The sequence below is a fragment of the Neoarius graeffei genome, chromosome 24, assembly GCF_027579695.1.
Source record: "Neoarius graeffei isolate fNeoGra1 chromosome 24, fNeoGra1.pri, whole genome shotgun sequence".
Taxonomy (NCBI): domain Eukaryota; kingdom Metazoa; phylum Chordata; class Actinopteri; order Siluriformes; family Ariidae; genus Neoarius; species Neoarius graeffei.
In genome coordinates, this window is record NC_083592.1 from 58,715,803 (window position 1) to 58,739,319 (window position 23,517).

Consider the following 23,517-nt stretch of genomic DNA (forward strand, 5'->3'; position numbering starts at 1 on the left):
GGACACCATCAACTCTTAGATTTGTATTTTTTAGTGCAAACAGGAACCATAAAACTAAAAAAGGGATTTATGGTCAAAGTAAAAGGAGCTAAGAAAGGAAGAAAGGAATGAATAAAGTAAATATTTTTATGTAAATGACATAAAAACAACCAATGGTGTTTGACTTTCACACTTAAATTCTTTCTACTACTATACACACACACACACACACACACACACACACACACACACACACACACATTATGTATGTCTCTATGTTGTCCTTGGGCTGTGAGTTAAATAACCCGGTGTGTGTGTGTGTGTGTGTTTCCCCCAGGAATTCTCAGCAGGTTATTAATAACTGAGTAAGGAGCTACAGGACAGTGTGTGTGTGTGTGTGTGTGTGTGTGTGTGTGTGTGTGTGTGATGTATGATGCTGCAATTATAAATACATTCATGTACACTGAGGTATAAGTGTATATAAAATAATCATACACTCACCCCACCCTCACCACCCTCACCCTCATCACCCTCACCCTCATCACCCTCACCTCACCCCTGTAGGTAACACAGTCCGTCTAAGAACTACAACACAGTCCCTTTAAGGACTACAACTCCCATCACCAGCTTCCGCGTTGACCTACGTCATGCCTGGGCGGGATGACCAACGTCACATCTTCCAGAAAGGCATAAGTAACCCGGAAACTCCTAGCTCCTCCTCTTTTGGCTCCGCGTGAACTCAGCACACGGACATAAGGAGGACCCTGCACCAGAAAACCCAAGAAAAGACGTCTTTCTTGCAAGATCTACGATTCAGCACGATTTCTTTGTTTACCCCTGGCCACGGTAAAAATCCAAAATCGCGCAATCTAACTCAGATGAGTTACAACCGGTTTGTTTGTCTATCAGTAACGTTACCAAACTGCTGCCCAAAACAGTTTAATTAAAAGTTAGGAGCGACCGGAATTCCTCCTAATTAAAGCGCTGTGCACATTATTTTGATCAGAGACTTTCTTTTCATCACAAGCGACCACGCGTCGGACCAAGAAATTCTCTGCGCTTCATAGAAGCGACTCACGTGCTCCACAACGGTGAAACTCCAAAAATCTCGGAACATCTCATAATCTCGCGTAGAGGCGAGATACTGAAGTAAGACTGGCATTTGGGCAAAACTAGCCTTAGGAATTAGTTTTATTGAAGTAGTGTGAATTTAAACTCAGGAACGGTTTAAATGTGTACACTGTAAACACGCAGCGTGTTGAATTGATGATTGTTCTCTTTTGTTTTAATCTCTCAATTGTTTAATAGATGGGCTTTGCATGCTCTCTCTCTATTCCTGGCTAACACTTTAATTTCATTATTTACACATATTTTGACCGCATCAAGATTTCAGTGGATTCAGTACTGTTATAAGCTAGTGATATTAGCCTACGGCTAATTCTTTTGTCTCATTAGCATCCAGGGCTAAGGGTATTACCTCAAGGGAACACGTGGTGGTCCTCCCCCACACTCACATACACACCTTTTGTTTTAACTCCACGAGGTAGGATCCTTGGGCCTTAGCTAGCCACATACGGCTAATTCTTTTGTCTTAGCAACCAAAGCTAATTCTTTTGTCTTAGCAACCAAAGCTAACTCCTTTGTTTTACTTAGAAACACGTGGTTAACCCCCCCCCCACACACACTTAGCTAGCAATCCAAGCTAACTCCTTTGTGGTAGGCCAGAAGGCCTTACACACACACTACATGTTTCATGTTTAATTTCCTTTTAATACACACACACAAACACACACACACACAAATACACACATATACATACCTCACTGTTTGCTGAAGATTTCAACCTTTTATGCTTACTTATATGTATATATCTGCTGACATTATTCATTTTTATCTTTGTTATAATAAATTCAATTATTATTGAAACTGTGTGTTTCATTTGTTGTTCCAACACTTTTGAAGTCGCCCAAATCTCAAAGAATTCCAAGGTGCATATGAGTTATGTAATATGGTAAGTGATCATAATAATTTGGAATATACCATAATTTAGCTGTTTGGTAATTTATTATTAAGCACCAAAATTAATGGTATGATTCAATGAGACTGATTCAATGAAAACGATTCAATGAGACTGATTCAATGAAAACGATTCAATGAGACTGATTCAATGAGAATGATTCAATTTAATTATTAACCTTCAGATTTAATGAGATTGATCACTCAATTACCAATTGCACCTACACCCCACCCTCACACTCATCACCCTCACCTCACACTCACCCCACCCTCACTCCGCCCTTACCCCACTCTCACCCCGCTCTCACTCCACCCTCACCCCGCCCTTACCCCACCCTCACTCCACTTTCACCCCATTCTCACTCCACCTTCACTCCACTTTCACCCCACCTTCACTCCACTCTCACTCCACTTTCACCCCACCCTCACTCCACTCTCACTCCACCTTCACTCCACTTTCACCCCACCCTCACTCCACTCTCACCCCTCACTTATTCACAGCATTTTCAATCCACCCTCACTCCATCCTCATCCCACACTCTTTCCACTCATTTTCAATCCACCCTCACTCCATCCTCATCCCACACTCTTTCCACTTTCACCCCACTCTCACTCCACCCTCATTCAACTTTCACCCCACCCTCACGCCACTCTCACTCCACCTTCACTCCACTTTCACCCCACCCTCACTCCACTCTCACTCCAACCTCACCCCACTCTCACTCCACCCTCACTCCACTTTCACCCCACCCTCACTCCACTCTCACTCCACTTTCACCCCACTCTCACTCCACCTTCACTCCACTTTCACCCCACCTTCACCCCACCCTCACTCCACTCCACTCTCACTCCACCTTCACTCCACCTTCACTCCACTTTCACCCCACCCTCACTCCACTTTCACCCCACCCTCACCCCACTCTCACTCCACCTTCACTCCACTCTCACCCCACCTTCACTCCACTTTCACCCCACTCTCACTCCACCTTCACTCCACTCTCACTCCACCTTCACTCCACTCTCACTCCACTTTCACCCCACTCTCACTCCACCTTCACTCCACTTTCACCCCACCTTCACCCCACCTTCACCCCACTCTCACTCCACTTTCACCCCACCCTCACTCCACTCTCACCCCACCTTCACTCCACTCTCACTCTACTTTCACCCCACTCTCACTCCACTTTCACCCCACCTTCACCCCACCCTCACTCCACTCCACTCTCACTCCACTTTCACTCCACTTTCACTCCACCTTCACCCCACCTTCACTCCACTTTCACCGCACCCTCACTCCACTTTCACCCCACCCTCACCCCACTCTCACTCCACCTTCACTCCACTCTCACCCCACCTTCACTCCACTTTCACCCCACTCTCACTCCACCTTCACTCCACTCTCACTCCACCTTCACTCCACTCTCACTCCACTTTCACCCCACTCTCACTCCACCTTCACTCCACTTTCACCCCACCTTCACCCCACTCTCACTCCACTTTCACCCCACCCTCACTCCACTCCACTCTCACTCCACTTTCACTCCACCTTCACTCCACTTTCACCGCACCCTCACTCCACTTTCACCCCACCCTCACCCCACTCTCACTCCACCTTCACTCCACTCTCACCCCACCTTCACTCCACTTTCACCCCACTCTCACTCCACCTTCACTCCACCTTCACTCCACTCTCACTCCACTTTCACCCCACTCTCACTCCACCTTCACTCCACTTTCACCCCACCTTCACCCCACTCTCACTCCACTTTCACCCCACCCTCACTCCACTCTCACCCCACCTTCACTCCACTCTCACTCCACTTTCACCCCACTCTCACTCCACTTTCACCCCACCCTCACTCCACTCTCACCCCACCTTCACTCCACTCTCACTCTACTTTCACCCCACTCTCACTCCACTTTCACCCCACCCTCACTCCACTCTCACTCCACCTTCACTCCACTTTCACCCCACCTTCACTCCATTCTCACTCCACTTTCACCCCACTCTCACTCCACCTTCACTCCACTTTCACCCCACCCTCACTCCACTTTCACCCCACCCTCACCCCACCTTCACTCCACTCTCACTCCACCTTCACTCCACTTTCACCCCACTCTCACTCCACCTTCACTCCACTTTCACCCCACCTTCACCCCACTCTCACTCCACTTTCACCCCACCCTCACTCCACTCTCACCCCACCTTCACTCCACTCTCACTCCACTTTCACCCCACTCTCACTCCACTTTCACCCCACCCTCACTCCACTTTCACCCCACCCTCACCCCACCTTCACTCCACTCTCACCCCACCTTCACTCCACTTTCACCCCACTCTCACTCCACCTTCAGTCCACTTTCACCCCACCTTCACTCCACTCTCACTCCACTTTCACCCCACCCTCACTCCACTCTCACCCCACCTTCACCCCACTCTCACTCCACCTTCACCCCACCCTCACTCCACTCTCATTCCACCTTCACCCCACCTTCATTCCACTTTCACCCCACCCTCACTCCACTCTCACTCCACCTTCACTCCACTTTCACCCCACCTTCACTCCACTCTCACTCCACTTTCACCCCACTCTCACTCCACCTTCACTCCACTTTCACCCCACCTTCACTCCACTCTCACTCCACTTTCACCCCACCCTCACTCCACTCTCACTCCACCTTCACTCCACTTTCACCCCACCCTCACTCCACTCTCACTCCACTCTCACCCCACCATCACTCCACTCTCACCCCTCACTCACTCCACCCTCACCCCACACTCATTCCATCCTTACCCCACACTAACTCTATGCTCCAGTGATGTAGCAGATGATGATGATATCATGTTATAGGTCACTGTCTTATTTTATGAAATTGCACTGTGATGTGCAGGAGTCGGACAGCGTGACGTTTTGATAGGGCTGATGTTTGGTGTTTCTTAACCTCTGTGTAAACCCTCAGTAGTAAAGTATGGAGCTCTCTGTTCTGCTAAGTAAACCCGAGATCTTTATCTCCCATTGCGCTCGACGTTATGTGTCATCCCCCCCCCATCTCCTCAAAGACTCTCCTCTGATGAAATTCCTGAATGACAGATCTACAATGATGAAACGTTCTTTCATACAGCTCTATCAGATAATAGGATCTTGCCTTTATTTACTCTTGGGGCTCTGAGGTGCTCCTGGACTCTCCCTGTTTTAAAAAAACGACAGGCTAAAATGAACATTCCGGCAAACTCTCTCTGCAGGAAGGACACATTCATCTGTTCTCCACTGTTTTCTTTCTTAAGTGCATTATAGATCACCAGAGCTGCTCTAACAACAGAGAGAGAGAGAAAGAGAGAGAGAGAGATTAATCACCTTTAGACATGTTATAGAGTGTGAGAGTAAAGCTGGAGCTCATCCTGTTAAACACCAGCCTCTCTGTGAGCGATAAACACTGAGGAAAGTTTTACTTTTCTATTAAATCTACACACGTTTATGTGGAGTGTCTGCTGTACACGCCCCTCTGAATGAGCCGTTACTATAGAAACGATAACTTATCAGAACGAGCACATTAATATAAACCTGCACTACTGTCAGAGCTGCTGTTATAGAACATTAATCAACACCTTCTGACCAATTAGAGTCCAGAACTCTACAGCGCTATGGTGTAAAACTTTAAACAGTGTTTTACTTGGAATCTTTAGATCATATTATAATTTAGAGACTATGTAATAAAGGACAGGAACGTTATAAACACGAGCACACGCAACACTCATGACATCATCACACAGTCTAAATTCATCACCAACATCAATAATCAGCATTAATGCAACTGTAATTACACATTAATAATCAGGAGAGCTTTTAAATGCACAGCTTGTAATGATAATTATGTTGTAAGAATATAAATATACTACAGTGGAGTTTTAAGCTGGACTGCTTCTAACAGTTAGATTATTATACATGTTATAACACATGTACTGACAGACTGTTGGTTTGAAAGAGGAGTTTAAAAAATCCAGAATAAAATGTGCTACTCCATATTACAGCTGTCCAATGAGGAAAAATCTAATTCCAAAACACAGATTTCCTACTTGGCAATTTGGGAAGGTGATGTTTTATGTTAACAATTACAAACATGCTAATATTGGGTACTTTTTAATGCACAAATTTTTACATTCGGAGTGAATTCATTCCAACTGGTGATTCCGAATACACGGTTTATACAACCCCGATTCCAAAAAAGTTGGGACAAAGTACAAATTATAAATAAAAACGGAATGCAATGATGTGGAAGTTTCAGAATTCCATATTTTATTCAGAATAGAACATAGATGACATATCAAATGTTTAAACTGAGAAAATGTATCATTTAAAGAGAAAAATTAGGTGATTTTAAATTTCATGACAACAACACATCTCAAAAAAGTTGGGACAAGGCCATGTTTCCCACTGTGAGACATCCCCTTTTCTCTTTACAACAGTCTGTAAACGTCTGGGGACTGAGGAGACAAGTTGCTCAAGTTTAGGGATAGGAATGTTAACCCATTCTTGTCTAATGTAGGATTCTAGTTGCTCAACTGTCTTAGGTCTTTTTTGTCGTATCTTCCGTTTTATGATGCGCCAAATGTTTTCTATGGGTGAAAGATCTGGACTGCAGGCTTGCCAGTTCAGTACCTGGACCCTTCTTCTACGCAGCCATGATGCTGTAATTGATGCAGTATGTGGTTTGGCATTGTCATGTTGGAAAATGCAAGGTCTTCCCTGAAAGAGACGTCGTCTGGATGGGAGCATATGTTGCTCTAGAACCTGGATATACCTTTCAGCATTGATGGTGTCTTTCCAGATGTGTAAGCTGCCCATGCCACACGCACTAATGCAACCCCATACCATCAGAGATGCAGGCTTCTGAACTGAGCGCCGATAACAACTCGGGTCGTCCTTCTCCTCTTTAGTCCGAATGACACGGCGTCCCTGATTTCCATAAAGAACTTCAAATTTTGATTCGTCTGACCACAGAACAGTTTTCCACTTTGCCACAGTCCATTTTAAATGAGCCTTGGCCCAGAGAAGACGTCTGCGCTTCTGGATCGTGTTTAGATACGGCTTCTTCTTTGAACTATAGAGTTTTAGCTGGCAACGGCGGATGGCACGGTGAATTGTGCTCACAGATAATGTTCTCTGGAAATATTCCTGAGCCCATTTTGTGATTTCCAATACAGAAGCATGCCTGTATGTGATGCAGTGCCGTCTAAGGGCCCGAAGATCACGGGCACCCAGTATGGTTTTCCGGCCTTGACCCTTACGCACAGAGATTCTTCCAGATTCTCTGAATCTTTTGATGATATTATGCACTGTAGATGATGATATGTTCAAACTCTTTGCAATTTTACACTGTCGAACTCCTTTCTGATATTGCTCCACTATTTGTCGGCGCAGAATTAGGGGGATTGGTGATCCTCTTCCCATCTTTACTTCTGAGAGCCGCTGCCACTCCAAGATGCTCTTTTTATACCCACACTGTAAACCCGAATAAGTTGAGTTTACTTAAAAAAATTGAGGAAAGTGGTTGCCTTAAAAAAAAAAATAATTATTAATGATTGAATTGAGTACCTTAAACTTACCAGAAGATTGTAAGTTTAAGGTACTCAATTCAATCATTAATAATTATTTATTTTTTTTAAGGCAACCACTTTCCTCAATTTTTTTAAGTAAACTCAACTTATTCGGGTTTACAGTGCAGTCATGTTAATGACCTATTGCCAATTGACCTAATGAGTTGCAATTTGGTCCTCTAGCTGTTCCTTTTTTGTACCTTTAACTTTTCCAGCCTCTTATTGCCCCTGTCCCAACTTTTTTGAGATGTGTTGCTGTCATGAAATTTCAAATGAGCCAATATTTGGCATGAAATTTCAAAATGTCTCACTTTCGACATTTGATATGTTGTCTATGTTCTATTGTGAATACAATATCAGTTTTTGAGATTTGTAAATTATTGCATTCCGTTTTTATTTACAATTTGTACTTTGTCCCAACTTTTTTGGAATCGGGGTTGTATGAAAATGAGCTGATAGATGCACATGTTTATATGTCCCAAGCATACAATTGGAATAGAATTCCTGACACGCACACAATCCTGCATAGCTAGCGTACTCTGCTCCGACGTCACAACATGAAAATATTACATTGATGTCGTTTAGCAGATGCTCTTATCCAGAACGACGTACAACAGACCCAGAGCAGCCTGGGGAGCAGTTGGGGGTTCGGTGCCTTGCTCAAGGGCACTTCAGCCATTCCTGCTGGTCCAGGGAATCAAACCAGCAACCTTATGGTCCCAAAGCTGCTTCTCTAACCTTTAGGCCATGGCTTCCTTTGCTTTATTTTTTTTTGTGGACTTGTTTGAAATTGTTTGTTTGTTATTTCTTACTTTTCTTCCGTCTAGTCATCTAATCATGTTAATTTCTTTCAGAGTTCATATTAAACACAAGCTCTCCACAGAGGTCCAGATGAGCTTGGAAGCCGCCATTTTGAGAAACGCACATCACTATGCATCAGATTAAATCATTTACATGGTACAATTTTTCTTTTGATCGGTTTATGAAATGGTTTAAACTGCCCCTTATGTATCCGATTGAAATTTCGAACAGTTTGTGCTTTTTTGTTCTGCCTGAGGTATTTGTTCTGTTTGGGCTTTTAACCCAATTATAATTGGAATATCAGGTTCCATGTAAACCCAGCCAGGTCTCTCTGTTAGCCCTTAAAAACAAACACTATATACAAAAACTGAGCGACAGCAGAGACTCACTAAGCTAGTTAGCAATGTACGAGGTGACAAGTTGCGATGGCTTTGATGGAGATCATATCGTGAAAGTTAAAGCTGTAGAAGCTGATCTGTTTGAGGAGAGTCTACAGATGAGGAAGTGAGACAGCTGGAGGAACGGAGAGCAGACAGAGATGAAGAGATGGATGAGGTAGAGGTGAAGCGAGAGTTAAATCCCACTGCACCACTCTACCATCAGCAAATGTAGGAAAGTGTTAACCAAAGTGAAAACAGACCAACGTGTCCATGAAAGAAGTTAAAGTAATACGGTGAAATGATTACAACATGGCTGTCGTTGAAGGTCATATATTAATTCTAAATATTTTTTTCCTTTAATGTCCCAGTAAGAACCGTGTTAGATAAGTGCACTAGATTCAAAAGTGTGACAAAAGAACTAAAATATCTCTCACAAATCCCCACAGAGTGATAAACGCCCAGGATGATTCAGCGTAGTGTGTGTGTGTGCTGTAAGCCACTCTTTCAGATCACTTTATAACCTGCTACCAAATATCATAAACCCTTTATCACAGCTGAGTCTTTATCTGATCTCTCACCACACACACCTCGCTTTCCTTTTATTACGCTTTAATCGCGCTTCTGTTCCTCATAAATATCACGGTTATCTGTGTTCCACCTTCACATACAGGAAGATGCTTTATAATTCAGTGCTTTATAATTGTCTATGTTTTACAATAAACAAACAAAATCAGACCTCAAAATGTCAAAATCTGGAAAGGAAAGGAATGAAACAGGTACAAAATCTCTAATATTAATGTTAACAAAGGATTCTCAGGAAATTCAGAAAGTTTTTTATTTAAGAATCCATTATTCAAAACCAAGACTGAAAATATAACCATGTGAGAAATCCTCAAGGTTCGTGTTTAAACGTGAAAAAACTTTGTTTGGGCAAAATATACAAATACAGGTTTATTTTATTGTTTTTCTGAACTGTCAAAACAACAAACCCCATTTTCAAAACCAAACTATCAACTGCCAAAACAACTTTATCGAATCAATCACACAGCTGGCAAAACTCTAAACACTGTTCATCTGGTCAAACACAATTCACAAATCTGAATCAGCCATTTTGCAAAACTCTAAACACAGTGAGCAGCGTGGTGCACTTTGACCCAGAATGACACACACAGGCCCCGAAGGTTAAACACAACTAACACCCTGCTGTCATCGTTAACGCACCACCACTCAGAACTGAGCACGCATGCGTCCCGTCAGTGATGTGAGGAAGCCAATCAGTAAACAGGAGATACAGGAAGCAGGTCAAATCCAAGTGGCACATGTGAGCTGGACTGTGATTTCAACAACAGAAGAGGAAGAGGAGTGTGTGTCAGAGGTGGTGGATGAGGAGGAAGAGGAGAAGGATGAGGAAGACCAAGAGCTGTAATTTCAGATGAAATTAGAGCAATGATCAGAGATCATATTCTGGTTCGTGGTATGACTGTGGAGAGCAGGACGACATGTGCAACCGAACTGAAGCAGGTTCTCAGTGTCCTCCACAGGCAGGACATTCAGAGCAGAAAACAGGGAAAATTACTGTGATTTCTGTTCCCTGAAAGTTACAGTCCAGTAAAAGTGTTCAGCAGGACGTCTCAGTAAATCATTCCACCAACAAAACTCCAGAAAGGGGACAGAGGGAAAAAAATCTTCCTCACAGAACTATAATGGTATCTGTCTTGCACAGTGTTATGGTGATGATACACGGGGCAACTTTTTGGGCAATGTTGCCGAGCAATGTTGCTGGGCAATTGCGTTTTGACTCTTTTCTATTGAGATTGGGCAACATTGTTTCTTTCTGAATGGTTTTGATAATCTCTGGCAACTTTTTGAGATAAGCCAATCAGAACGCGAGTATCGAGTCATGTGACCTCCGGTGAGGTTCGGATCAGAAATTTCAAACAAATATGGCAGCCGTTCAGTGTCAGTGGAGTGAAGAGATGGAGAGACTCCTCATCTGTTTTTACACCGGTAAGTTGTTATTTTAATATTCTATATGGAGGAATTTACCTCACCATAGCTCTAAAAAACAACAGACAGCTTGATTAAATGGTCACAGCAAAAATTAAGACATCGATTTTTTTTAGCTAACTGTAAACTGCCGTTGCTAACTGTTGTTGCCCATTGTTAGTTGCCCTGAAAAGTTGCCCTGTGTCTCACCTAGTTGCCCGTTGCCAGCAACATTGCTCGGCAACATTGCCCAAAAAGTTGCCCCGTGTATCATCACCATTAGGAGAAGCTCACCAATACAGTATTACAGCAGGGACAGCGCTAACACAGCGATCCTTCTGGAGAACTGAAAGACAGACACGTGACGGTGTAAGGACACACACTGTCGATTCTCACTACAACAGGAGACTCTCACTGCTCATGTGTTAGGGGTTGTGGAGGTGTGGTGAGATAAGGATCCACAAGCAGAACACAGACAGTAATCAAATCAATAGGGAGATTTAATCCAGGGAAAAGGGCGTGGCACAAGGGTAAACAAACAGGGAAAAAACAAAAACAAGAAAAAAAAAGCCCTTAGTGCAAAAACCATGAACTAGAAAAATGAGCTTGAGCAAAAATCCATGAAACATAACAGAGGCACAGAAACGGCTAGAAGCAAAGCGAGACGTTCTGGAAAAGTTGCTGTCTGAGAACGGCGTTTTTATAACAGCAGAGAAAACCAGGAAGTGAATGCAGGCATGAAGGAATTCCCGTTCTGGATTTGGATCGGCGCTGGCGTGAGAGATTCGTAATCTCCGGAGTGGATGTCCGGAGCGGAGCATGACAATATGGTCCTTCAAAATAATGCAGTCTGACTGTGTGAAATCCAACAGCGGAGTACTGAAGACACCGCGCCTTCTGAAGGAATAAACAGAGTGAGTCTTTCCACAGAGGACTGAGTCCTGGAACACGAACAGATAAGACAGGGATGAAACAAGCCTACAGAGTACCATCTGAGAGAAACTCAGAAAGAGTGAAACACACACACACACACACTCAATATATGCAAATAAACCGGGCTCTAACGAAACATGTGGCACAGAGCATGTTGATTTTCTTTATCTGAAATACAAAGAGAAGAGAAGAGAAGAGAAGAGAAGAGAAGAGAAAGAAACTGTGTTAACCCGATGAACTCCAGGCTATTTCCAGGGTAATTTCACCACCTTTATGTTTTAACTTGTGGTCATTATGAAGCCCGACATACTGTATGTTGCTTTTTCCAGAACAGTCTCAACCATCCAGGCAGAGGTGGAAAAACTGGATTGACAAAGTAAAAGTCCTGCTTAGGTTTTCCTTCTGCCTGTGCTCTCAACACAAGTGATTTCACCAATTAGCTCATCAACCTGGCTTAGGGGATGTGGTAATTAGGATCAGCTGGTTCATTGAATTGGCTGGAGCAAAAATGTGGCAGGGTTTTTACTTTCTGCACCCGGGTTTTTCCACCTCTGCATCCAGGTCTTACATCATTTGAGATGATAATATTTACACACTTTTATATTCACCTTTATACCAAGGAAAATAACACAGGGATCCCAGCAGTAATTGAAAAAAATAGAGGAATGTAAGAAACTATCAGCAGGGGTCAAGGGCGCTGCAAGCCCCCTGAAGCTGTTGAGATTTTAACATTTAAAGATGCTATAGAACACATTTTTTACATAGATTTAACATAGAAAAGCAACAGAATTTAACAATAATGTGTATCTATTTGATGCCATATTTTGTAATCAATGACATAAGTGGCAAAAAAAAATTGTTATTTATAAAAATTAGATGAAAATGTAGCTTTGAAGAATATACTTCTTCTAACCTGGACACTGTTCCGCTATCTCTTTTATGGACGATATCTTTTTTCCACGACATATTGAATTAAGTTCAACGCATTAGGCAGCTGGGCCATAGAAGGTTCACGCTGCACGCTGCACACTACACGCGTGTAAAGAAAAGTGGACAAACGTAGCATGACTTGCTCTGGGCCATAGAACGGCGTTCACGTTGCACGCTTCACGCGTGAAGCGAGAAATGAACATGCACACTTTTTTCTAGGCGTGAAGATGGAAATTCCAGTCAATGCATGCGGTCACCGCCGCGCCAGCCAATCAGAACGGGTCTAGGGAGATAACTCTATGCTTTCAGGGGAAAACTTCAGAAAAAATATAATTGAATGGTATAATTGAAAAATAGTTCTTCATCGGGATTGTCAAGCAGATTATAGAATGTTCGGTGAAATTCACCACGGGTTTCTCTCAGAAGGAAGTGTTCTCGGCTCCAAATTCTGTTCCTTTTTCCTCTTCCTCTGTCTCAGTAAAAGCAGAATGAGGCAATCGTCGTCATCCGAAGAGTCCGTATTGTTGGTTACTCGGTCAAAGTAGAACAGACGCAACACGTGAACATCCAAGCATGAAGTTTAATGGCCCAGGGTCCGGTTCTTCACGTGAACGTGCAGCGTGAACCTTCTATGGCCCAGCTGCCTTAGAAACAAAAGCACGAACGGAGTTAAAACACATTTTCTAGCAAATGGGCGCAGCCATATTGTTTTCTCGTTCTATCGCGTACAGTCTCGCGGTATTTACATCAATTTAACTTCCGAGTGTTCCCGAATGTCAACGAGAACAAACGAAGCTGACAAAAACATCGCTAAACAAGCAAACCAAATCAGAATGTATTCTGCTGGTCATTTTACTTAAACAAACATATTTTTAACGGATATACAAGAGATTTAAAAAAAAAAACCCACCACTGGCTAGAAAAATAGCGGAATTCCGCTAAACAGCGGACGTCTGGGATCCCTGATAACAGTCATGTCTTATGAAACTGATGTTTTTCCATGATTCTCACCACTAAATGCTGACAGTAGAGATTCTGTGCATAACGGTGTAGAGGAGATTATCTGGAGTCTGGAAGTATCAGAACCATGATGATGGGAAATTCTATGACTTAGAAATCTGTAAAAATATGTGTTTAATATGTGTTTAGAGCCAAATGGAAATAAATATTATTGTTTTATTTGCTGTGAATTAAAATCCAGATTCCTGGACACTGCTTTGTGATACGGACTTTGTGATGTGTTCCGTGGAGGAGCAGGAGAGTGAAAATGGACACAGAGATGAACGCAGATCGTAACGATGATTACATTTGATGTAAACTCGATATGATTTTTCTCTCTAACACTTAATCTCACAGACAAGTAGCTCGCCTCGTCGGAAAGGTCATGATGTGATCCACCTCACTGTGATAAAGAGTTCATGAACAATTTAAATGGAAAGGATGCAGTTTGCATCAGTCGGGTTCTAAGGGTGAAGAAATGAAGGTAAACAGGAAGAGAAGAAACAGGAAAAAGAAATGAAATCAGAGACAAAAAAGAACACATTTAAAAATAGAGAAAACAGAGAAATAAGATAAACTAGAATTGAGAAAGAACAATATTTAATGTGTCACGCACACAGACACACACACAGCTGGGATAAAAGGGCACCATGGAGAGATGAATTGACTACATTACGCAGGCGTCATCCTCTCTCTCTATAAAAATCACTCAATCACACACACTGCTGCTCAGAAAAGGTCAAACGTGATAAATATCACACACACACAGATATTTATGTTTATTCTGATATTAGATCGAACCCCTGTCAGTTTCACATTAACACTCATTAACACCACAGTGTTCTCTTCTGGATGCTGATTGGTTAAAAATAAAGCTGTGTACTCGCTGATATTTTTTCTGTAACTAGCATTTATGGAAGGAGTCTCCAGTGTCAGTGTTCGCTTGGCTCTATGGCTATCATCATGTGGCCTTATATAAACACACACACACACACACACACACACACACAGTATCCATGCTCCACACCCTGACTGACAGGATCACAGCTATAACAGGTTGTGATGTTGTGTGTGTAGCGTGTTGTTAGTGATCACCGACGACACTCACTGAGTCATTCTGTAGCCTCGAGTCTCACCCCAAACACTCTATATGTTCCTCCTGTGTGTATTTATTATTTGTGAAAATCTGAGATTTTTGCAAGTATGCTGATCTGTCTGTTTGCCTGTTGGTGCTCTAGCGTCATCATTTCTTGACCAATCTTCACCAAAATGCACAGGACAACTCACTAGGGTCACACAAAGACATCATTAGTTTTTGATGGGTCAAGATCAAAGGTCAAGGTCACCAAGGTCAAATCTTGTAAAAACACCTAATCGGCCATAACTTCCATTTCTTTGTGATTTTTGCAAGTATCGTGCTCTGCACGACCTTTCATTTATTTGTTTATTTATTCACTCTCTCTACACCTCCTTTCCGTGCTCATTGATCTCCTGTCCTGTAGGTGTGGGCTGATATTCACCACAATAACATGTTGTGATATTTATAATGATATCTCACTCCCTCTCTCAGAACGTGGCGTGACTCCGAGCACCATTTCATGAGAACTGATGCCATATCATGGTGTGTGCTTGTCTGTATCTACACACTGCTATGTGATCATTTTTGTTACTAAGTCTTATGGTGCATTCGCAGTCCGAGTTTTGTTTTCAACGGTTCTGTATTTCCTGGATTCGACCCTCACGCTGCTGACTGTGTACTGGTACAACTGTTAGAGTAACAACACTACATCGAATGGACGCATCCTGTACGGTGCTGTTACTGACAAACACAACTGAAAAAGGGAAATGACTCACCAGGCTGTGTTAAATTCCACGTGAGCGTCGAAGAAGCCGACTACAGGAGCCGTAGCGGCGTTCCAGCCGTGAATCCGAGCACGGATCAGTCCTTCCCTCTTTGAGTTCCTCACGATCTTCACTAATCCTGGATAACGTTTATTGACGTACTGATCCAGATTATACTTCAGCTCCACTGAGAGAGAACACAAAACGCAAAGAGGAGGAGTCACACATCAAACACAGACAGGAGGAGTCACACGTCAAAGACAGACAGGAGGAGTCACACATCAAACACAGACAGGAGGAGTTACACATCAAACACAGAGAGGAGGAGTCACACGCCAAACACAGACAGGAGGAGTCACACGTCAAACACAGACAGGAGGAGTCATACGCCAAACACAGACAGGAGGAGTCACAAGCCAAACACAGACAGGAGGAGTCACACTCCAAACACAGACAGGAGGAGTCACACTCCAAACACAGACAGGAGGAGTCACACGCCAGACACAGACAGGAGGATTCACACGCCAGACACAGACAGGAGGAGTCACACACCAAACACAGACAGGAGGAGTCACACGCCAGATACAGACAGGAGGATTCACACGCCAGACACAGACAGGAGGATTCACACGCCAGACACAGACAGGAGGAGTCACACGCCAAACACAGACAGGAGGAGTCACACGCCAGACACAGACAGGAAGAGTCACACGCCAGACACAGACAGGAGGAGTCACACGCCAGACACAGACAGGAGGATTCACACGCCAGACACAGACAGGAGGAGTCACACACCAAACACAGACAGGAGGAGTCACATACCAAACACAGACAGGAGGAGTCACACTCCAAACACAGACAGGAGGAGTCACACACCAAACACAGACAGGAGGAGTCACACACCAAACACAGACAGGAGGAGTCACATTCCAAACACAGACAGGAGGAGTCACATACCAAACACAGACAGGAGGAGTCACACTCCAAACACAGACAGGAGGAGTCACACACCAAACACAGACAGGAGGAGTCACACTCCAAACACAGGAGTCACACGCCAAACACAGACAGGAGGAGTCACATGTCAAACACAGGAGGAGTCACACACCAAACACAGACAGGAGTCACACGTCAAAGACAGACAGGAGGAGTCAGACGTCAAACACAGACAGGAGTCACACGCCAAACACAGAGAGGAGGAGTCACACGCCAAACACAGACAGGAGGAGTCACACGTCAAACACAGACAGGAGGAGTCACACGCCAAACACAGACAGGAGGAATCAGACGTCAAACACAGACAGGAGGAGTCACATGCCAAACACAGACAGGAGGAATCAGACGTCAAACACAGACAGGAGTCACATGCCAAACACAGACAGGAGGAGTCACACGCCAAACACAGACAGGAGGAGTCACACGCCAAACACAGACAGGAGGAATCAGACGTCAAACACAGACAGGAGGAGTCACATGCCAAACACAGACAGGAGGAGTCACACGTCAAACACAGACAGGAGGAGTCACACGCCAAACACAGACAGGAGGAGTCACACGTCAAACACATACAGGAGGAGTCACACGTCAAACACAGACAGGAGTCACACGCCAAACACAGACAGGAGGAGTCACACGCCAAACACAGACAGGAGGAGTCACACGCCAAACACAGACAGGAGGAGTCACACGCCAAACACAGGAGGAGTCACACGTCAAACACAGACAGGAGGATTCACACGCCAAACACAGGCGGAGTCACACACCAAACACAGACAGGAGGAGTCACACGTCAAAGACAGACAGGAGGAGTCACACGCCAAACACAGACAGGAGGAGTCACACGCCAAACACAGGAGGAGTCACACACCAAACACAGACAGGAGGAGTCACACATCAAAGACAGACAGGAGGAGTCACACGCCAAACACAGACAGGAGGAGTCACACACCAAACACAGGAGGAGTCACACACCAAACACAGACAGGAGGAGTCACACGCCAAACACAGACAGGAGGAGTCACATGTCAAAGACAGACAGGAGGAGTCACACGTCAAAGACAGACAGGAGGAGTCACACAATTTACATTACACAAGTTAAATAATTTTTATCCATTTATAGTTCCACTTAATGCTGTGGAACATCAGTGAGACAGTACAGCAGCAGTTGTTCCCTCTCCAGCCTCTCTTTAAATTAATAAGATCAGAAACATGGTTTGTCATTTTACTGAGAAACTGCAGAGTGTAAACTCTGACTGTTACAAAGTGCTGACACTGAAGACTCCTTCCATCAACATTAAATCCACAAAAACTGACCACCACAACAATCTTTTAAATCCATTTATGATCAGTGGAGCGTCTGCTGGACACGCCCCTGCGAATGAGCTGTTACTGCGGAAACGATAACGCATCAGAACGAGCATGTTAATTATATATAAACCTGCACTACTGTCAGTGCTGCTGTTACAGAGAAGTAATCAACACCTTCTGACCAATCAGAGTCCAGAACTCAAAGTGGACTTAAAAAAGGAAATGTACAAATGGGCACATTACTTTTAGACATAAATACCCCGCTGTGGGGTAAAATCAGCTCTTTCTGACACAGAACTGCCCCAGTCTTGAGATTTCTCTACTTTTTAACTGAGAGTTTACAAAAAACAAACAAACAAAAAACCCAGAAAGCTTTTAGTTCACCTACTGAGCCGACAAATAGGACGCGGTGTGAGTATTTGGGACGCGACCTATTTCTCCACCGTGTAAAAAGAAAATCTAGTTAATACATAACCCCAACCTGGAACAGATGTAGTGTTGTGTAAAAAAAACGTTATTACACTCCGTCTGAGCTGGAGGAGGAGGGAGAGGAGGAAGAATAAGGAGTGCTGAATACAGCTACAGAAAAATTTATACCAGTGTGAGTGAAATTATTATTATTATTATTTTATTATATTGCTCCATATCAGTTGCCAATCTCCATTTATGCACAAATTTACGCAAGCAGCTCGTGACATACAGGGCCCTATTTTAATGATCTAAGAGCCCGGTATGAAGCATGCGGCACAGGTACATTTGGGGCGTGTCCAAATCCACTTCTGCGTGTGCAAGAGTGGAAAAATGGTCACCACAGCAGGCACATGGTTCAAAATGGTTGTACTTAGCCTCTTAATTAATCATGGGTGTCTTTTGGGCGTATCATGCAATAAACCAATCACAGCTCGTCTCCCATTCCTTTTAAAACCTCGGCGGATTGTTATTACAACAACAGATTTGCCAAGCAGTAGGAAAGAACTGCAGAGTAAACATGTCTGCTCGTGTGCTTTTACTTCGACCACCTACACAACAGCAGGATTCCACCGAAGCTCCCGAAGGTGACGCGGGCGTGGGAGCAGGTAGCGATGACTAATAATAAATATTACAACTAACCATTATGACATATCTATTTTGATGGACACAATAATATCTTTTCACATTGTAATCATTTTATTTTTAATTTTTTAAAAGTAAAATTACTGTCATGATAATGTACCCTTAAAATATCAGTGGATTCCTACACCACTGACTTCAGGTCAGGTTTTCGTTGGTCCAGAATGCAATCACTTTCCGCTGCCTCATGATAGCGACGCGCCAACAGTGCACCTGACCACACCTCATTTTAAGACCAACACGCCCACGGGCGCTCAGATAGGTGAAGGTGAATTTGCTATTTAAATAACGTGGGCACTGGATGGACCGGGTGTAAGTTTGGGCCCTTATTGTCAGGGTTGCCATAGCAACTGGAAGTGTCTCATTCATCTCATCTCATTATCTCTAGCCGCTTTATCCTGTTCTACAGGGTCGCAGGCGAGCTGGATCCTATCCCAGCTGACTACGGGCGAAAGGCGGGGTACACCCTGGACAAGTCGCCAGGTCATCACAGGGCTGACACATAGACACAGACAACCATTCACACTCACATTCACACCTACGCTCAATTTAGAGTCACCAGTTAACCTAACCTGCATGTCTTTGGACTGTGGGGGAAACCGGAGCACCCGGAGGAAACCCACGCGGACACGGGGAGAACATGCAAACTCCGCACAGAAAGGCCCTCGCCGGCCCCGGGGCTCGAACCCGGACCTTCTTGCTGTGAGGCGACAGCGCTAACCACTACACCACCGTGCCGCCCCACCTGGAAGTGTGTATATCTGAAATGATGTCCATCTCAGTAAAACAGAGAGAAGAAGAAATTACATTCTGCATCTTTTTATTTCAAAATAGTTCACTTTCATGGTCACCTTCATCTGACATCACGATTATTTTTACATTTTATCTGTAACATGATCACATCTGATCGATACACATGCATAATTATATTATTATTGATTATGTAAATAATCTATGTAATATTTTTAGTTCTTTTTAAATTCATGATTTTTAAAAATAAAATATTTAAATGTTGACTAAGTTACTGATTTAATTATTTTAGAAGTTATTTTATTTTTAATTATTTATTTAGTTTAATTATTAATCAGAAATCAAAAATGTACTTAACAATTAACATTATTCACGTTTTAATTAAATATTAAATTACATAATAATTGATTTAATAATTATTTATTTATTTTTTTCCATGAATTTAATGTTACATAATAATATACAACACATTTATAATTCATAAATAAGAATTTATTTATTCTTTTTCTGTTTATTTTTACATATATATCAATAAAATTTATCTCAGTTTTTCAAATTTATGTTTTATTATCAGATTGTGCATAAACATTACTCCTGTTTCAGATGCTCCAGTCTGACCTGAAGGCCTGGGTGGAGTATGTTTGGGCGGGGCAGGGTGTTGGTACTCTGTACTCTCAGGGGGCTGAGCGTCAGAGTGAAAAGAATAAAGAATTATGAGGCAGAAATAATTCATGCAGCCTCAACAATGCGTAACAGGGAAGAAAGCAAACATCCATCCATCACACCGCGACTACAGCGGCTCCGAGCGCTCGGGTACAGACAAACGGAGCAGCGGTGTGGCTGAGGATCACACTGGGGATTGTGGGAATATTTGAGATGCTGATTGTGATTGATGAGTGACTGAAGGAGAAACCCGGTGTGTGTTTCGTTTAAAGTGTTGAATTTAACACCTGCAGTATTACAATAACTGCGCTGAAAACATGCTTAATGCCTGTGTGTGATTTTTAATGTTATATTAACTCTGGATATATTTAGTCAAGTTAGCCTATATTCTTTACTAACACCAGGTTCGACTCACACCGATTCCTGTCGCGAACATAAATTGTGAGGCAGTGAGGTGAATTCTAGCTCAGGGTAAAAATCAAGTGATCAGATAAAATTGTCATCGCTTTAAAACAAATCTCAAGCAGTTTAAAATAAATAAAAGCTTCTTTTCAGATTAAACCATGACATTAAACTAAACCCATCAGTTAGTTAATAGTCGAGTACATTTAAAGGTGCAATACTGTTTTTTTTATTCCTTACTTCTATAAATAACCTGGAAGATACGTAGAACATGATGAAAAACAATGTGCCATTAACAAAACTGTATGAAGTGGCTGAGAAACTGCATTTGTTAAAAATAAATTTCCAGACCGGAATGTTTGTTTTTGTCAGTCAGTTTATAGCCAATGTGCTCTGTACTATACTCAGGCCACTGTAGATCTTGGAGGCGGAGCTTTGAGAAAATGGGCGGGAATGAGCTCATTGAGTTAAAAAAAATTGAATCTACCTACATAGACTGGTACCAAAATTCAAAAAAGTGCTTATTTAAGGAGTTAAAGGCATTTTTGAGACAAAGTCGGCAAACAGTCTTATTTTGTCAATTTGGGTGTGCCGAATTCAAATCTGCAATATGCCGAGCTCTATCTGACCTCTGTTGACCTCTAGAGGTCATTGAACTTTGGGCCTGTAAACGTCTCAGCTGAACCCAGTTTCTCAGCTTTCTAAGGAATGAAATGTACTAAAATGATTAATGAAGTTAGCAAATGGCCTTGTTTGTTAAATGTTTGGGTGCTGAATTCATTTTTCATTTGTAAAACGACATATGACCTCTGATAACCTCAAGGTCATTAAACTTGGCCTATAGGCCTATGCATTTAACGGCATTTTTAAACTGACTTTACTCCCCCAAAAGAATATGAACAGACAAAAAACAAATAGAAAGGAACAAATACAACATTAAATGCCAGTCCATGTACATGTGACTTACTTTTCACAATGAGAATGCCTCGGCGATCACCTTACATAACATTGCATTACATTTAGCGGTTATTGTTTATACAAAGCTACTGAAAAAAGGACAGATTCAGCAGCATACAAAATGTGGGGGCATACAGGGTATACAGGTTCATCAGGGTTAGTATAGATGAGAGTTTTTTTCTTTGTTGTTTGTTTTTTGTAAAGGCTTTACCCCGTTTAAAACAAAACAAAACAAAAAACAAACAACAAAGAAAAAAACTCTCATCTATACTAACCCTGATGAACCTGTATACCCTGTTTGCCCCCACATTTTGTATGCTGCTGAATCTGTCCTTTTTTCAGTAGCTTTGTATAAACAATAACCGCTAAATGTAATGCAATGTTATGTAAGGTGATCGCCGAGGCATTCTCATTGTGAAAAGTAAGTCACATGTACATGGACTGGCATTTAATGTTGTATTTGTTCCTTTCTATTTGTTTTTTGTCTGTTCATATTCTTTTTGGGGGAGTAAAGTCAGTTTAAAAATGCCGTTAAATGCATAGGCCTATAGGCCAAGTTTAATGACCTTGAGGTTATCAGAGGTCATATGTCGTTTTACAAATGAAAAATGAATTCAGCACCCAAACATTTAACAAACAAGGCCATTTGCTAACTTCATTAATCATTTTAGTACATTTCATTCCTTAGAAAGCTGAGAAACTGGGTTCAGCTGAGACGTTTACAGGCCCAAAGTTCAATGACCTCTAGAGGTCAACAGAGGTCAGATAGAGCTCAGCATATTGCAGATTTGAATTCGGCACACCCAAATTGACAAAATAAGACTGTTTGCCGACTTTGTCTCAAAAATGCCTTTGGGCGTCACAATTCTGGATTTTGGTACCAGTCTAACACATTAGAGAACTTTAAAAACAAACAAACAAACAAACAAATACATGTAAATCTTACCGAACGCATCTTTAAAATTAGCAACGTTTTTACTTCCATGAGTGCATTTTTTTTTAAACAAAGATTTTGGTTCATTATCTGTACGTTCAGTTGAGTATAAATAAATCATCAGCACTGCGTCCAGGCCTGAGTACATGTAAATGAGCATGGTGTCAGTTCTGATGAAGTAAAACTACTTAAGAATTAATCTGAGTGATCTTAAAACGAGGACATGAAGAGTGAAGAGTGAAGAGACGTTGCAGCTGCGGCAGCTGCTAGGAGGAACAAAACCACGTCTCAGAGTCAGGAGAATTTACATTTTGATAAACAAGTTATTTCAGTATGAGGAATGAAGAGAGATGATCTGTTGGACGGAGGTAACGGTTTCCGTATGTGTACATCTGCAGCTGAAACGTGATCTACGACGCTTCAAAAACAGCCCTGAAGGCAACATATGGCCCTGTAATAGCAACTGATGCAACTGCTGAGTGCCTGTGTCCTCAAGGGTGCGTGTGCGTGCGGGCGCACGCGCGTGTGTGTGCATGTGTTTCAGAAAAGATGAAAACCAGAGTCCTTCCTCTAATCTCATTACAACCTCCTGTTCCTGCTCGGTTACAGAGTGGTTCTTCGCTTTACGCCTGGAAAACTTTACAGATAAACTCCAGGCCGTAATTCGCCTCTTCATCTGATTCCAAATCTATTATCATCTTTTACAGCCGCTGTTCCTCATATCAATTCCATTTCAAGGACATGTATTATTCAGACAAACCAAGTAAGATGCTCTTCACTGCGCACTGTGTGTGTGTGTGTGTGTGTGTGTGTGTGTGTGTGTGTGTGTGTGTGTGTGTGTGTGTGTGTGCCTCTTTAAAGCAATCAAATGCCCCCATAATGACACAAATACGTGAGAATTTTGACCTTGCTGTGCTTAATCTCTGTGAGGA

General features: G+C 42.7%; 1 protein-coding gene across 1 annotated transcript in view; it reads right to left on the reverse strand.

Moving 5' to 3' along the window:
• The window catches only part of galnt9 (polypeptide N-acetylgalactosaminyltransferase 9), a 156,349-nt gene that overhangs the window by 71,572 nt on the left and 61,260 nt on the right, over positions 1–23,517 (reverse strand). Inside the window, exon 4 of the mRNA XM_060906832.1 lies at positions 15,475–15,649. Within this exon, the coding sequence (XP_060762815.1) occupies positions 15,475–15,649 (175 nt within the window). The remainder of the gene's footprint in view (positions 1–15,474; positions 15,650–23,517) is intronic.